We start from the raw sequence: 18,542 nt of genomic DNA on the forward strand, positions 1-18,542 counted from the left end.
TTTGTAATGATAATGAATGGTGCATGCGTGCGTGAGTTTGCGTGTGTGCGTGCGTGCGTGTATATGTGTGTGCTTGTTTTGTCGATGAGATATTTATAGATTTTTGTGCTTATTTCATTAATTATTTAAAAATCTGTTAAGCTGAGGATTATATGAGTGAATATCAAATATCGAGTATTATAATAAAAAAACATATAATATAAATAGTGATATTCCGTAGTAATTCTTAAACAAAATGATTCTACAAAGCAATCAGCCCAGCAATAAAAATGAAATACAGTTATTACAACAGAAATGACGGCTAAATTACAACAGAAATGACGTAAACGTTCGTTTTATTGTGCAAGTCTCATATTTTTGTTTAAGTTTTAGAAGATCAGATTTAAAGAAAGAAATTATATATTTTTTAATTGCTTGAATATTTCACTACAAAGCAAACCGACCAAATATATTGCTGGATTGTTGAATCGAGATGATTACAATTAAAAGAATAACGGAATTCAAATTGTGAAAAACGAATACCAGCGCTTTCCATTGATCGCTTGGATATCTTTACTGAGCCTTCGATTTCTAAAATAAGTTAAATAAATAAAACTCTTCAGTCTTAATTTATAAAATTAATATTTACAAATAAATTATTCAAAGACTTCTTTCGTTACTGTAACCATAGTAGTTTATAATTTATTTTAATGGTAAACTAATGAATGGTAAGTATCTAGAACCTCAATAACTATATATGTATTTACATATTTTTATATAAATATGGAATATAGGAATTACAATTTATTCCATAATGGTGCATGCAACCATTTTTAAATCACAGCTGGTAAATAATTTCATCAAATTTTGGATTAACTATCAAAATATACAAGCAAAAAAAACCCCGAAGTTTTTTTTTAACAAATACTTGCAGTTAAGTCTATTAGATATATACACACACCATTTTTGATTGTATCCAAACTAACATATTTAACAGTATGAAAGCATTTAGTTGTTAACTCCTCTTTATGAAATGTCTATGCGATACAATAGTATCTAAGAAAATGGAATGTAAAGGAGTTGTTTTGCTACGAGTACTGAGTTATGAAAACAATGTGCTGTGGAAGGATTGATTAAGTTATATTTGTTGATTGATTGGGTTATATATATTATATTTGTGTATTACTTAGAATTAGTAGTAAAAAAGTCATAAGGAAATAAATAATATAATATAAGCAATAAATAATCTTAATAAATACACTGTAACATTTGATTAAATAAAAATTCAGTTTTAGTTTAACATTGCAGGAAAATCATTTTGAGATATTCAACATGTTTTATGGTATTCAGTTAGCTCCATAGTATACCTAACATAACAACAACGAAATGGTAACGATTTTCCATGGTAACATAATGATGTGACGATGGTAATGATGTACCATGGTAACACAATGATAAATGGATAGTAATGATGTCCCATGGTAATGTAATGATGAAACGACGGTAATGATATTCCAAGATAACGTAATGATTTTGCATTTTATAGCAGATCTAAAATATTTTGCTATCAGATGCATAAAATGGGAAAAATTTTCGATTTAAAGAATGATCAAGTATAATAAATTGTACTATGTGGTACTGTATGGTATCACACTTTGCAGAACTATGTGATATCAAAATACCATATTGTGGAATGAATGTTACATTCAATACACAGTGCTATAAAAATTACGTATTATAGAAAGTTTACTGTTCTGTATTTATTATCTATACTTATAATAAAGCTCAATGTGTGTGTGTGTGTGTGTGTGTGTGTGTGTGTGTGTGTGTGTGTGTGTGTGTGTGTGTGTGTGTGTGTGTGTGTTGGCGCTCTACAGGCCAGGTCATTTGACATACAGCTACCAAATTTGGTACATGTATACCTTAGAGGTCGGGAATGTGCACCTGGGGTCCCTTTTTTTGAAATTTTAGTTAGAATTTTAATTACTAATTAAAAACTAACTTTCCCGCCAAAAAAAATTTCCATTTTCCCCATCGCCAACTTTTTCGCCAAAATAATCTTCCATTTTCCCCAACGCCAAATGATTTAGGCTTTAGTTCTTTTTTTCTCCCAACAGTAATGAGGCTAGGGTTAAGATTTTTCGGCGGATTATTTCAAACGATTCTGTTTATTTTCTTAATGTTTTATGCATTTCAAATTAAACATTGTTAATTAATCCATGTTTCAGATTCATTCTGAAGTACTTTTGAATTAAAATAACACAGAATAAAGGAAATTAAAAATGTATAATCTGCATAGCGTTACCCCAACTGGCGTAGAAAAATTCACGCATTTGCGTTACCGTAAAAGGCGAAGAAAATTCACGCATGCGCACTGTGTTCTGATTGTTGGCATGGCAACCATTATCAACGGACGATTTAAATTACTTTTAGGTTAGTTGTATGCTTTTGTAAGTAAATTGTATTTATGTTAGTTATATATTTTTTGTATATGCTTATAGTTTTAAGTACATCGTTTTTTAAGTAGTTTTTTTAACCTGTTTTCAATCATTTAAATTATTTTTAGGTTAGTTGCATGCTTTTGTAATTAAATTGTATTTATGTTAGTTATATATTTTTTATATATGCTTATAGTTTTAAGTACATCGTTTTTTAAGTAGTTTTTTTTAACCTGTTTTCAATGATTTAAATTATTTTTAGGTTAGTTGCATGCTTTTGTAATTAAATTGTATTTATGTTAGTTATATATATTTTTTATATATGCTTATAGTTTTAAGTACATCGTTTTTTAAGTAGTTTTTTTTAACCTGTTTTCAATGATTTAAATTATTTTTAGGTTAGTTGCATGCTTTTGTAATTAAATTGTATTTATGTTAGTTATATATTTTTTTTATATATGCTTATAGTTTTAAGTACATCGTTTTTTAAGTAGTTTTTTTAAACCTGTTTTCGGCCGATTATTTTAAACGACTCATTTTATTTTCTTAGTGTTTGATGCATTTAAAATGAAACATTGTTAATGAATCGATCCGTTCATGATGAATCTGAGAAAATTTTGTTGACAAATTCTTGAGATATTACATAAATTAAGAAATATATTCTTTAGTGCCTATAAAGTTTAAATGCTCAGTGACTCTATTATCAGTAATCATATTATTAAAAAAATGCTTTGTTTCAGTAAAAAATATTATTATATTAATTGCAGATTAATCCTTTACACTTTAATTTAAAGCATAAATTCTACGAGGGGTAACAGAAAATTAGAGAGATACATATCACGTTATGACTGAAGGCCTTTATAATATTATGAGTAAATTATATGACTATCAAAATTTGAAGTTTTAAAATATTTTGCTGAAGAATCTATTAAAGTTAGAATTGCATAAAATATTTAATTATTAAAATTTTGACGAACGTTAAGATTGGCGAACCGGCTGGTCGCCAAAGGCGGCTAGTAGTAAAATAAAATAGACTCTTCTCTGCTAATAATAAATATAAATGTATTTGTGTAAGCATTGGTTCTCGACAGGACGTTTGACCTGCTATGAAATGTGGTACGCTGGAAGGGGATAATGTGCATCTTGGAGTGATCTTCTTGAAATTTTAGTTGATAAAAAAATGTGTTGTCGTCTCAGGGATTTTCTCCGTATAGCTTCTGAAAATATGAAAGCCAAAAAATTCATTTTTATATTATTCTAAAATTATAAAAAAAAATATATTATATATGTTCAAAGATGCCACATTTGTTTTCATGTATTTTTTAGTCGACTTTTTTTTTTAAAAAAAATACACATATTTTGCAAAATTATATGTTTTTTCCGAAGAAGAATACAAATAATTTCTATTGTAACTAATATTTAATCCTGCCTTTTCCATTGTTGAAGATCGAGGAGTAAGTATCAGCATAAAATTTGATTTAATAATTTTTAAAATCTTGCCGTATTTACAATTAAGACTTGATTTCAAAATAAAGCAAAGGGGAACAAATTTAAAGTTTCTCCATTTTCAACCCGTAACCGGAGACGGGAGTCAAAATGATTCCACATTGTTCATTAGCTCTGATTATCATATGGCATTTTGTCCTTGAATACAGTCATCTCCTCAGTACCATCAAGCTGCTCTTTCAGCAATTTTTGGCAAAAGTCTAAGTATGAGCACGTGCATATAACTGAATTATTCTTTTTATAAGTTTTTGTTGTTATTTAAGGAGCCATTAACTCCTTGTCTCTGAAACTGTTTTTAATTTGAATAATGCGAAACGAATAGAGAATTCTTAAAATAATATTTTAAAATATTTTTTTCTTCTTTTTTTTTTTTTTTTTTTTGTTAAATTCTAACAGTTATTAGCATTAGTGTAATTCCATAATATCTAAACTAAGTAAATACTCATTAAATGTTGTTTAAGTTTTTTCCTATAACATCTTTTCAACATTTAATATTTTCATATTAATATTTTTTTATATTTTTGGTAACTATATCCTTTCCAGAATGCATTGTGTTTCCAAAATAACTTCCACTTCTGTTTACAAAAAATAAAAAAATAAAAAAACAACGTAGTAATTTTGACTTCATGTCTCTGTCCATGACTTCATGTCTCTGAGAAAATTCATGTCTCCAGTTATGGGTTAAATATTACTGATCTTTCCTATGATATAACTGGATGCATAAAAGAACAAAAAATGAAGGAAATGTACAACTCAATAAACAGAACAATATAAGACTTCTAAAATTATATATATATTTAGAAATCTAAAATATTTTAGAAAGAAAAGAAATCATGAAAATTCTTAGCTTCAAGTAATAAAATTGCTTAAAAATAAAAATAGCTTAGACCAAAAGTAAAAATACACTTTTTCTAAAAAAAAAAAATACTTATAGAGGAAATTATCAAGATCAAGTTACAAAAAATATTTAATTGAAAATTTAAACAACCATTTATTTCGATGAGCCAGATGGTCGCCAAAGGCGGCTTGTTAAATAATAATAATGTATTATGTTTGAACAATGTATTTCAGTGACCGACATAATCCAAAGTCCAGCAAAACAGTTACCTTATCTCTAGGCGTTCCAGGTGTTTGAGGGGAACCAACCGAAGTAGTGGCTACTATCTCTGAAAATACATTATTCATTGCAAGCGGGCTCAAAGAAGAACCGCCGTTAAGTCTCGCTAAAAGTTCTTCTGAAGCTTTAGACGAATTGTTTCCTCCGTAAGACGCAGAACGAATTCTTCTAGCTTGAGGAGTTGGAGGAGCTAGAAATAAATGTAAATGAAATAATTCAAGAGAGTGTTTAAAAAAAACTAACATCCTAATTTTATTGTCAATTAAGAAATATTTGAGTGATTTATTTTTTAATACACTGTACTCTACTGCAAAGAATATTCTATAAATATAATATAATTTGCTTGTGAAAAATAAAAAAAAAACAAAAAAAAAAACATCGTACGTCTAAGATGGCAACTGAATGTAAAATATTACAGGAGATCAAAACGTTCTCCTGTTAGCAAAGGTGTTGATTTATATCGGAAATTGAAATGATGTGTATATCTCATATGATGTTATAACTTGTTGTATAACATGAATACTTTTTCAAAATATCATTATCTAATAAAATGATTCATAAATAACATTATGTTATTAAGTATATAATGATATATATTATATAAAATTATTACGTTATTACCAAGTATCTGCTTCTAATATAATGATTATGATTCTTATAAAATGGAGTATGTTTTTCTAATATAATTAATTAGGTAAACAAATTTAGCTTGCAATACAAGAGAATAATATAATCTGTAGTATATATAACAACTCAAAATATGTATTGAATCAAATTATCCATACTACAAATATACATTTTGGCTCAAATATTTACATTAAAAACGAAGAAACAATGCATAACTTCATTGTTTCATGTTTGACAAAGAATAATAATCAATTATGAAACAACAACAAAAAAAGAAAAAGAATATTTTTAAAACAAAACTCATCTTTACGAAGAAAATTCAGGCTTTGGAAAAAAAATCTAAATATATGAAACTATTTTGTTAATTATTTTAATGAATTTTCGAAATGCGGATACAAGCATAGAAGGAACTGATTAAAACAAATATCAATACATACGCCGTGAAATATGAATGATTATTTAGTAATTCCCAAAAATTTGTATTTTGTGTTAGTTTAAATTACTTTTTAATTTTATTACACCTATTCTATAATTCAGAAAACAAAGTATATATTTTTCATGCACACATATTTATATAAAGCCCTTTATTTATTAACTAAAGAAATGATTTGTAAAAGCTAATTATTCATCATTCACAAATTATTTCACATTATACTTATCTTATTCTTCGATATCTTTATAAACAAAACCATCATATCAAATAATAATTAAGGAAGAATAAATATCGAAATATTCTTTCAAAAAGTGATTTCAGGGAAATATTAGAAAGCATTTCTCCTAACTTTTAATATACTCGAATATAAGGAGTGTGATCTGCAATACTGCATTTCTAATTTTATCTTACAAGCGATAGATTTTACAATAATAATTAAACTGATAATATAAGCCGAGACATAAAATTATATGTAGAGTTATTTTAGGATTAGGCGGATGAGTTCCAAAGGATCCAGTGACACAGAAACTCTCTCATTCCAAATTTTGAGGAAATTCTACAGAATTGGATCTGTGAGACCGTAATTTAATTGTTACCAAATTGTTACTAAAATGAATACCACATTTTAAATTTAATTTTCAGGATAATTTTACATTTTAATTATTAATTAATTTCTAATTGCCTTAATGGCGATTATTTCTAATTCAATTAACTGCAATTATTTCAGTTAAAAAGGTATTGATTTATCCTTATTTATTCATAAACTTTTAATTTCAATAAAACATACTGAAGGGATAAACTTTACTTTATTAAGAACATTGAATGTATATTTTATTTTCCTACCATCTTGAGAATTTGTTGATTGAAGAGATTCAGCAGGTTTCTGACCATTATTTGAACGGGACTGATTCCTAGGAGCAGGGCTTGGAACACCCTTGAAAAAAACAAAATCCCAATCAGTAAAAATTTGCTAAACTTAATTTTTAAAAAAGAGAATAACTGCGAGCAATCAATAAATTCATATTTTATTCAATTTCTTATATTTCTGCAAAACATTTAAGAATTATTTCTGTTGCTTAATAACAAAAGTTAGATTTCAATTTTTGCAACTTATATTTAGATATGGATGTTTATTGTATCTATGAAATAATGGTGGTTAATTTAAGAAATATAATAAAGGATTTTAATTTCATTTGGTATACAATTTTTGAGATTAATCGGTCGAAGCATTTAGGAAATCCTTCAACTGCGTTCAAAACAACCGTTAGATTACAATTTCTGCAACTTATATTTAGATATAGATGCTGAAAGATTGTTTAGAATAAGGATATTCAATCTAACAGTTATAATAAAGGATTCCAATTTCATTTAATATTTAATTTTTCTAAATTAATTTTGTCCTTTTTTGTTTAAGCTATTAAAAAATTATAAAGAAATATTCCAGATATTATTTTAATACATAATTATGGCATTTCGAATCGTGCTTCTTTTTATTTGGATTGAAATCCATCGGAATTTTTCATTATTATAAATGAACTAAAATTTTATAAAATTATTATTTACCACGTGCTTTAATATTTAAAAAATAGGAGAAATGTAATTAAATAGACTCTAAATGGCCAACAAAAATACATAATAGTAATTTTTGTAAACTTGTTATTTAAAGTTTCCTTATAAAATTAATTCTTTTTTTTTTTTTGCTATCTTTTGTTTTTAACTTTTTAAATTGCTACAACTCCACATAATTACTTTTATGAAAAACTATTTCTGTATTTTACAAACCTTTGCATTCTGTTACCTCTTTTTTGTATTTTATATTCTATACGACAAATTTACATATTTTACATTTTACCTATTTTTAGAACAGGCAAGATTATTTTTTTTCCTTTCATTTGATGTTGCAGTAAGCTAAAGGCTGCCATTAATTAAATTAATTTTCATATTTTTCATCTATATTTTAGGTACTTTTATTAATTAAGTATACGCGGGAAAAATCATACGATATACTAATCAAATTTTCATATATCTTCAATTTACAGAAAAAAAATTATAATTCACTTTATGATGCATATAAAATATTGTTCGAATCTATAAATTGTTTCATTGCATTCTTAGCTTCATTGTAATAAAAGAGATATTTACAAATATCCTTAATTTGAGCAGAGGGGATGCTGGTCAATGAATCTTGTTCCAGATGACAAATTTGGTAACTTCTGTAACAAAAATAAAGGCACTAGAAAATACAAGAATTATGACCTTATATCAATTAGGCACCAAGATCTGGGAATTCTTACAGAAATTTCTGTGACATCACGTTCTATTGGAGAACTACAAAAGACTAGTCATTCGGAAGAGGAGTTTATTCTCTCTTTTTTGTGTTGATAGCTTTTTGAGTCGGTAATGCCAAGCGCTGTTGGGTGATTGCTTTTTGAAATTTATCACTTATTTACCGAATCACTTTCTGTCTACAAGTTATTAAATTCTAAAAATGTTGTTCTTTGCGTGCACCTCCTTTTTGCATCTTTATTCCGTATTTTACTATAAAATAAAGCGTCATTTTTTGCTATATAACCGCTATATACGATTTTCATAAAAATACTATACATATATATCAGAATTTAGAATATCGTTTCAAAAATTATATCTACTTCTCATTGAGAATGAAGCAAAAATATTTCAATAGTTTGTTCTTACTGTTTGATTATCCGTTGACGGTTGCGTAGATGTTTGCTGACTGTTATAAGCTTGTTCAAACGACTGAGTCATTTCTGGACTTTTCCAAGCCATAGATGCTGGCGATGCTGGTGGCTCTGCCAAGCTCTGTTTCGTGTCCAATCCAAACAATATAGCACCTGTTGTACTTTAGGAAGAAAAGAAAGAAGTGTTGAAAAATAATTATTTAATAACTTGTTACTTGTAATAAAATAAATTCGTAAGGAAAAAAATTAGAAAATCAGTTATATTATGATGATAGCTTTCGAGGCAAAACTAATGAAATGAAGAAGACCTCTTTTTTTTTCGTAAACTTCTTCTACTGACTGAATACCTTTCTGTGAAGACTTTAGAACCTATCAGCATCAAATACTCAACATTTTTCACTCTTAAGGCACAATGATATAGTGAAAAAGAAAGTTATCATAGTCACAATGAAACATTTCAAAAATGCTTAAAGATTTCCATGTCTAATTAGAAACTGGGAAAACGTTGAAAATGTCTACTAATAAGACATGAATAGAGGGAAAAATTTCCCTGATTGATCGCACATTATGGAATATTTGTTATAAATAATGACTGTATATTTGCAGATCTGTTAAGAAACATAACATATTTATTAGAAATAACAAAGAGGTTCATATTCCTCTGATCGATGAAGTTATCTCACCTAATTAGATAATACTTCCTGTTTAGAAAATATAATGCTAATCCCATCCAAGTCTTATAAAATAAGGATTTAATAATATGTAGTAATTTTGTGAAGAAGAAGAAAGACGAAAAGTGCAAACTGAAGAGGATTATGTTCAATTAGTTTAGTAAGATTATTATCCAGTGATAATATTGCTAAATTTAAGTGATAAAGATGATATGAAATAATGAAATCAAGCAAAATCAAATAGGTATTTTTAGGAAGAAATTTATATGTATGTTTATGTATCTATATATTCAATGTTATGTACAAAGGCAATTGAAATGTTGAAAATGCAGCTCATAGAAAATGTTATATCTAATATCGTTCAATATAAGATTATTTTGTGAATTTTGTACTATCATTCATTTCTGTATGAGTATTTTTAGCATTATTGTTACCATTAATGAAATTTTGTTTAATATATTTTCTGCCCATTCATTGTAATTATTTACCAGTCATGCTTTAGAATCATTTCTATTGGCTATTTTTCTCGCCATTCTTTTTTTAAGAAAGTTATTTCCTTTAACTTTCACACTATGCATATGAATAAATTTCAAAACAACGAAAGGTGTTATGGCCCTTAGTTCATTAGTTTAGTAATTTTGAACAGAAATTATTTTTTTAAGAAAAGTGCCGAAACTTTTCTTAATTTTATTTAATAAGATAGAAGATCATCTATTGTGTTTCCTTACATTTAAGGCTTGAAATGAAGTCATTCTGTATAGTAAGATAGATGTCGGATAATTAAAATAGTCTCATAATTAGTCTTGCTGAAAAACAATAATTTAATCAATATGCCAGGGAGTAAAACTTTACGAATATGTTTGGATTGTAATCCTTGATATATTAAAAAGTGCGAATATTAACTGTGTATAAAATCGAATCATATAAACATCAGTAACTTTTTAGGAGCATTTTTCAGCTTTTATTATGTCAATATAACCAGCATGATCCAATAAGCTATGGAAATATAGGAAAAAATATCAAATTTTCTATTAGAACTCGAACGCTCTGTTTATTATAGATATTTTGTATAATTAATCATATACAATGGTATGGTGATAAACAAAATGTTGATAGTTTTCTGTTTAATTTTGCAATTTTGTTTTAAAAAATGAAATTAAATAAATCAAATTTATGAGTTTGTGCCAAAATTGCAAGCAATATATTGTTAGGATAAATATTTTTTTAAAGAATCGTTGCTGTTATTTCAAAACAATTTTATTGAAATACAAAAACTTTCTCTTATGAAAAGTAATGGTATAAATACATTATTTCTATATTTTTAGCACAGCATTTTGTTAGAAAAACACAACATATTACGTTTGATGAAGATTAATAATGGCGAACTATTATTAATAACGAGATTAATAAAAGTAATTCCCTAATTCCCTCATAATGCATGATAAGTTGCCAATAATAAAGTATCCTACTCCTGTATAAAGTCTGTACTCTATTATTATTAATATATTAAACTCCCAAATAATCTATAGACTAATGAGTGAAGTCTAATGAGGCAGAAGGATTGACTGGACAACTAAAAAAAACCTAATTGATGGGGTCTCCACTAACTTCTCATTTCATCCTAAAATTGAAAACAAATATTTTATATACCAAATCCCACTCTTATATTCTTAATTTCTGATCTTTTATATAAATGTTTCTTATATACGACAATAGTGAGGGCACACAATTACTTTTAAAACAAACAAAGTACTATAATATACATGGGTAATTCTTTTAAAAATTGTTTTATTTTATTCTAATTAATAAATCATTACACAAATATAAAAAATTATCTCTAAGATAAAAGAATTAAAATTGAAAGTTTCATCATAACTGTTGGTTTTTACAGAAGAATATCGAGGAAAAGTATATTATTCCTTTTATTTATTACGAAGAAATATTTTTGTTATTATCTAGAGAGGATTGTTGAAACTGTGCAACTTTCCATTAGAATTACATCTAATTGTTTCAGAAAAGTATTTGTCTGTACATTATAATAAAAAAAAAATTACTTTCAAACTGTGCAATTGTGTTCTTTTTGTAATTTGAAAAGCAATCTTCAGAAGAAAATAAAAAAATGTAAGACTTAAGGCAATCTTTTCTTTTCAGAGAAACAGCAGAACGTTAATGAATTTCATTTTAAATATAAGCCAAAGTGTTTGCATTATTTTTATTTTCTTAACTTAAAAATTTCTTTCAAAAAGAAAAACTGCCATACTATATTTAAATTCCTATTCAGAAATCAATATCAGCAAAGTATCCCAATTTATTCACATAGACAATCATCAATATGCTTATAATAAGTATTAAAAGAATATTCTTTCTATTATTAAATTTTCAGTATATGCGTATATGTATATCCACCTAAGACAAACTGGGATACTAAGTTGGCCAAGATTTTCATTAATACCAAGTCACAGATATATGAACTAATCAATCCAAACATTGCGAACATTCTCCTGATTTAACCACTGCGAATCAATAATTGGAATCTCTGCAAACGGAGGTAGAAATAATTATATCTGATGATATGTGATTTCCTCGTAGATAAATCATGTGGTTAAAGGGACTTTTAATGGACTTATCTACTCATTTGGGATTCCGCTGCATTAAACTGGTAAAATTGTTAGCAAATTACAGAAAGCTGATCCAAGAATTTCGCAGATATGCCAAGTTTATGATTAACTAATTTATTTATAAGAGACAAGACAATGAATGAGAAGATGTTTAATAATTTTGGATAAAATTGCACTGGTGGTACTCTGATAAAGGCTAGAGTTTGGTCTAACAATGTTATTCGGAAAACTTGGATTATTTTAATTGAATGTTCTTAAAGCTCTTAAATGAATTAGTTTGAAACTAATTCGTAATGTCACAAAACAGATACTGCATGCAAGATAATGCTGTTCTATTGAGGATATGAAGATTCTAGATAGGCAAACTATAAAGCAAATACCATTGGCACATTTTGAAATAAATATCCAGATGAAAAGGTTTTTAATAAAATAGAAACAATTAAATAAAAATCCATCTTCTAGCTTATATTATTGTAACGTGGTATATCTTTAAACTTGATTCATTAATTTTCTTTTTATTTTATGTCAATTTACTTTTGATTGTACAACATCCATAATGTTAGCGAAAAATATGTATTTAATATTGTAGCAATGCACTTGAGTCTAAAACTAAAAATTAATGAAAAGTATAAATGCAATATATACTATATAAATAATAAATGCAAGATTACTGTGTAAATTGCAAGGAAATAAAATTGCAATCACTAAAAAAAGCTTGTGTGAGGACATATCTATATCTATATATATATATATATATATATATATATGTGTGTGTGTGTGTGTGTGTGTGTGTGTGTGCGTGCGCGCGCGCGCGTGTGTGTGTGTGTGAGAGAGAGAGAGTAATAATATTTTAAAATACAATTTAAACTTAATTAATTTCTTAATTTTTAGCTCAATTTAGCCCATATTAATTTCATTCTAAAATATTCTCTTATTCCCTGATCCCATTCCATTCTTTCTATCTGATTAATTCAATAGATGCTTTGTAAAATTGCTGAATCGGCTAAAGATCAACACGTTCCCACACTCCGAGTGAAGGGATAAAATATTGCCGATATAAATAAATTCCACTAAACGATCCCTGCGTTTCCCTTGATTGTGATTGACATGTTAGAAATCTTATTCAAATCTCACAGTATACAGGGTGTTGCTGAATGTGACCAACAAATTCAGAGGGATGATAGTAGGCATCAAGAGGATAGAGAATCACCATACCACATGGGGTCCCAAACGACATTTAATTGGTGAAAATCGCCAAAATATAGAGAATCGGAGAACTGTTGGAAAGTGTAAAAAATTAATAAAAAAATAACAAATGGTGTTTCAACTATGAATTTTTTAAAGTAAAATCACATTCTTAAAAGTTTTTTCATGTTGTTAACATGCGGATTTGATGATCTAGGGGGGTCGTAGATTACTGAAAACGAAAAAGTAGTTTAGAACCCATATTTGCAAAAATATTAAGACTTGAAGAAAAATAAAAGCTTTTATTTTATGCGAATTAATTTTAGAAATCTATTTTTAAAAATAAACCGTCCCGATTTCCTTAGAGAATATTATAAAATAATATAATATATTTTCTATTCAATTTATAATACAATGATTCTGAAAAATAAAAAAAAATGTGATGAATTTCTAAAAAAAATATTTATAACATGTTATGTATTTCAGGTTTTAGAATCTATTTAATCATGTACATTAACAAAGTTTAAATCCAATTTAAACTGTACACAAACTTTACACATGTTAGTACCTAAATACGGTACATACTATAAATAATCTCAGCTAGAAAGTTCATCCAGTTACGTTCAAGTAGAAGCACTCTGAATAAAGCAGATATATTGAGATTCGCGTAATAAATTCAATGAGATCGAAGGCTCATGAATTAGCCTCCTCTAAATGCATTGCCGAGTGTTCCTTAACTAGCAGATTACTTTACCTAGGGGGCTGAGGGCTCTTTTCTCTAGGCCCTTGGGCTGCCATGGCAACGGCTGCTTGCATTTGCTCGACAGTTGGCTGTGGAAGTCTCCTATGGGATCGTCTAGGAGTCGTTGGTTGAGCTGGAGTTTTCTGTGGCGAACCACCTGGGGCAGTCTTCTGTGGAGATCCGAAACTTTCCTGAAAATTGAGCACATTAGAAACTTATTAGCCTCAAGATATTTGCTCATTTATAATTTTAGAAATTCTTATTAAAGAACAATGTCCTTTTCTTGTGTAAAATAATTCACATCGTAAGTATTTTGCTGTGGCTATGCAGTGAATGAACCAATTTTAAACACTGGCAGGTATAAATTCTTTTAATCCCAAATAAATTTGTAAAATCAAAATTATTAATAGAAAATAAACCCACAATCAGGTAAGTAAATATCCATATAACTTAATTTCGCATGCAGTTGGGACTAACTATTTTGAATGTTTTGTAATTAATAGATTTGAAATCAATAGTGTTATTGAAAATATTTTAAAAGTTTAAAATGATTACTTTTTTGTTATAGATATTTTGCCAACTTTAAAATTTATTGAATGGTGATTGTAAGTTCATTTAAATTTTCTAGTAGATAGATACTGAACGAAAATAATAATTCTTCAAACAGGTGCATATCAGATCACATTATATCACAGCAGCAGAGAATTTTATTTCATCATAAAAACTCTGTACATTATTGCATGAAATTCAATGCAATGACTTCGTTATAAAATATTAAAATCTACTGAAGCATTATATTTTTCACAATAAGTAATGAGTCTCACTTGATATTCTTTCTGAAATGATGAAACTGTGGAGATGGATGATAGACTCATATTGGAAATAGGACTCATGGCTAGGGAAGTCGGGGATACAGCTGACTTGATCCCAGAGTCATCTACTGGAGAGGTACCCGGAAGACCTAGAGCTCTATTGAACTCTTCCAGCATTCCAGAGATAGTACCACTTGTAGCCCTGGGTATGCCACCAGCCTTCAAAAGTCTCGAGTCTTCGTCAACCAACATATCATCTTCTTCATCTTCTATAACAATTTTTTCTTGGAACTTTTCCATCAATTCTTGTTCAGCTGCTTCAACAGATGGTGACACATCTAAGATGGGCGATAAATCTGACACTGGTGACCAGTCTTGGGGATCTGGTTTGGGTGCTTTTGATTTCTTTTGATTCTGAATATCAATAGAATTAGGTTTGCTAATTATAGAGGATTGCCCATTTCTTGACGAGTCATTGCTGTCGTAACCTTCATTATTTTGTCCTGAACTCTGATAATAAGATCCACTTGTCTGCTGAGAATAGTAATAAGGTGCCTGATTTCTATCATCACTTTCTTTATTCTGTTGCGAGTAATTTTTCTGGTTTTGAATTGACGATTGATCTTGCCTGATTTCAGGTGGCATTTGTTGCATTGCTTTTGCTGAGCTAAAGGCTTCATATGATACAGGCTGGGTTTTGTGCTCTTCAAGATAATGTTTTGCCGAAGGTTGTCTAGTGTCTGGCGTAAGTTCATGCAAAAGTAACTTTTCATATGCATTACCATACTCTTTCCTTTGCTTACCATGTTCTTCAGAAGTACCTTGAGCCCCTAATCTTTGATCATTTGGTTGAATAATGTACTGAGAATCATTCCTGTCTCTTCTTGGATATTCTGTATCATCCATTTCATAAAAATCTTTCTTAGAAGCTAAAATCTTATCTTGTTCATACATATTCAAATCGTTTTTATCTTTCACGTTCTCTTGCGGGGGCCTTTTATCATAAGGCGTTGTATAAGGCTTTGAAGTTGGCATATTTTTAATATTGTTATACATATGATTTTGATTAAAAGCATCTATTTGACGAAGAACAGATGATACTTGTCCTTTTTGGGAACCAAAATCAGAAGTTCCAGGAACAGAATGACCAGCTTCGTTTTCTCTATTTAAAAGTTGTTTTTGAATTTCTGATGACTTTTTACCTCCAGCAATTGTTTGTTGTTGTGGGCGACTGATTGCCTTTTCAATCATTTCAAAATAGTCATCAATATTCTGCTCCTCTTCTTCGTCTTGATACCCTTCCAGATCCTGATAATTTTCCTCAGGTGGCATAGGTTTGTTCCTTTTACCTTCTCTCCACCCTTGTTGCCCTTGAGAAGAACCATTGCCTTGATCGATATACTGATCATTTCTTTCTTTTTGAAAAGGATGTGAAGATGGTTCACGAGATTTATCAGCTCTCTGACGAGGCTGAGTTGATGATGTCCGCTGCTTATTTGCATTGTTGTCATCTGACCTTCCCATATCTACAATATTCGGATATGTCAAATCATCAGCCTTTTTCTTTTGACCTTGATTTATTTGTTCTTGTGATCTATTTGACTGCTTTTGCTGTGATAGGTCGTTGATGAAATTTTTCTCTGTTTTGTACGAATTATAATCATTTGTTGAGTCGGATGGTCTGCTCATAGTAATTCTTACATCAGGTTGTTGCTCTAAAGTTTGTGCTAAAGAAGTCAAGGGAACAGTTCTCGGGATTCCATTTCTACTCTCACTATGAATCGATGTCTCTGGTACAGATGTTCGGATTTTTGGAACAGGTGGTGGAAGTCCTTGCTCTAAATTTGATGGAGCAAATTGTTTTCTTTGGTCAACATTAGGAAGCTGACGTCTGGCTACGGGCTCTGGTGGACAGATGCCACTATTTATGGCATTTCTTCTTTGCTCTTCATCTAAATAGATGTTAGAATTTGAGTAGTCTTCAGTGCTAGGGACACTCTTTTGTTTCTCAAAGGAATCCTGATGTTCCAGACCTATAAGAAAAATTTTGATTTGTGGGAAAAAACGTTAAATACAAATTATTACATAACTAGAATTCACAAATATAATGAAGGTTTTAAACAGAGCTGATTCAGAATAATTCTCTAAACATTTAGAAAGGTTTATTTTTCCATCCGTTAACTTTTTTTATTTTGCGGAAATCATTTTTATTACTTGTTATTAGATGATTGGAAAGAACTGGAAAAATCTTTGAAATAAGAACAAAAATATTTTTCTTGATTTTTTTTTTTTTTTTTGGAAAATACAAGTTATTATTGTATATTGTATAACAAATATTATACTGTAATGTTGAAAGATTAAAAATGATCTGGTAGAATTAGATACTCTAAAATTTTATATACTTCTTTATTTCAGTGAAAAAGGTAATTTAATTTTTAAAAAGATTAAAAAAAGTATATTAAGAAAGAAGAAACATATTTGTATAAATTAGATTAAATACAAAAAACAATGTGTTAATATGAATTGAAATCGTTCATACTTTTTACACATATCTTCTAATATTGTAACAAATATAAAGTTATAATGCTTATTATGGAAGAATTTCTAGAACAAGAATTACGCGTCATCTTTTTAAAAAAAAGAGATAAGTTATATTGCCGATTAAGTTCCGTTGGGATATATATAAAAGAAAAAGAATCATTCTAAATCAAAAGTGGAGAACGAATGCTGATGAGAGACACTTTGGTCTTAAGTATCGTGAAATTCGTTCTTCCTTAAACCTTTCAACCATAATTAAAACGCATAAAGAAATACCGCATTGCGATAAAAACAAGAATAAATTCTTTAATGAGAATAAATGTTTCAGAACAGACGTTGAATGCCCACTTTTAAAGGGCTAGCTACGACCTCCTCCGGATCAATAGTGACCCTAAATGGAATCCCAGCCAAGAATCGTAACGACAATGCAATCTAAAACCAACAATTTCTCTTCTGTAAAGATCCATTTTACCTTTACCAGCTTGAAAATGGCATAGAGTTCAGCCATGGAATTGAGACTGGCAGACCGAAGCCTTGTAGGCTGTTAGGACAAAAGAGAAATGCGATCTTTCGATTGACTATGAATCTGAATAATTAATGAAGGTACAGGAGCTATTTGCTTTTATGACTTGACGGTGAATCCAGAGCCGTTATGCTATTCTTGGAAGAACTTTGCATCGTAGCTCTCGTTTTCCTTACAGTCGGTGGTTTCAGAAATGGTTTACCTAATGATGAAGAAATTATTTGTTAGAATGCATTATTTATACCCTGGACAATTTGTTTCTTTCTCGGCAGGTAGAGATCAATCGCGAATCCAGGTTTTACTTATTACTGTTCTCCAAACTGATTTTAATAAAATATAAATTAATAGATAGTATTCTTTTTTAGAATTGCAAATTCAAGATATATCAAATTGTAAAATTGCAGTTTCAGAATTTGTAGATTGAGATTTTTCAGTTGCAATACCACCAAGAATCAAGTATGTCAAATGAAACTGATTCACATTAAATTCAAGATATATCAAATTGTAAAATTGCAGTTTCAGAATTTGTAGATTGAGATTTTTCAGTTGCAATACCACCAAGAATCAAGTATGTCAAATGAAACTGATTCACATTAAATTCAAGATATATCAAATTGTAAAATTGCAGTTTCAGAATTTGTAGATTGAGATTTT

General features: G+C 28.6%; 2 protein-coding genes across 2 annotated transcripts in view; both read right to left on the bottom strand.

Annotated features, from left to right (window-relative positions):
- The window catches only part of LOC129966220 (homeobox protein prospero-like), a 53,643-nt gene extending 44,741 nt beyond the window's left edge, over positions 1-8,902 (bottom strand). The window contains exons 1-3 of the mRNA XM_056080634.1: positions 8,795-8,902; positions 6,944-7,034; positions 5,031-5,230 (exon numbers count right to left, since the gene is read on the bottom strand). Coding sequence (XP_055936609.1) covers positions 5,031-5,230; positions 6,944-7,034; positions 8,795-8,887 — 384 coding nt within the window. The 5' untranslated portion in view covers positions 8,888-8,902. The remainder of the gene's footprint in view (positions 1-5,030; positions 5,231-6,943; positions 7,035-8,794) is intronic.
- Positions 8,903-14,023: 5,121 nt separating this feature from the next.
- LOC129966221 (titin-like) overlaps positions 14,024-18,542 on the bottom strand; it is a 203,573-nt gene continuing 199,054 nt past the window's right edge. Inside the window, exons 5-6 of the mRNA XM_056080635.1 lie at positions 14,840-16,860; positions 14,024-14,206 (exon numbers count right to left, since the gene is read on the bottom strand). Of these exons, the coding sequence (XP_055936610.1) occupies positions 14,024-14,206; positions 14,840-16,860 (2,204 nt within the window). The remainder of the gene's footprint in view (positions 14,207-14,839; positions 16,861-18,542) is intronic.

The sequence above is a fragment of the Argiope bruennichi genome, chromosome 4, assembly GCF_947563725.1.
Source record: "Argiope bruennichi chromosome 4, qqArgBrue1.1, whole genome shotgun sequence".
Lineage (NCBI taxonomy): Eukaryota > Metazoa > Arthropoda > Arachnida > Araneae > Araneidae > Argiope > Argiope bruennichi.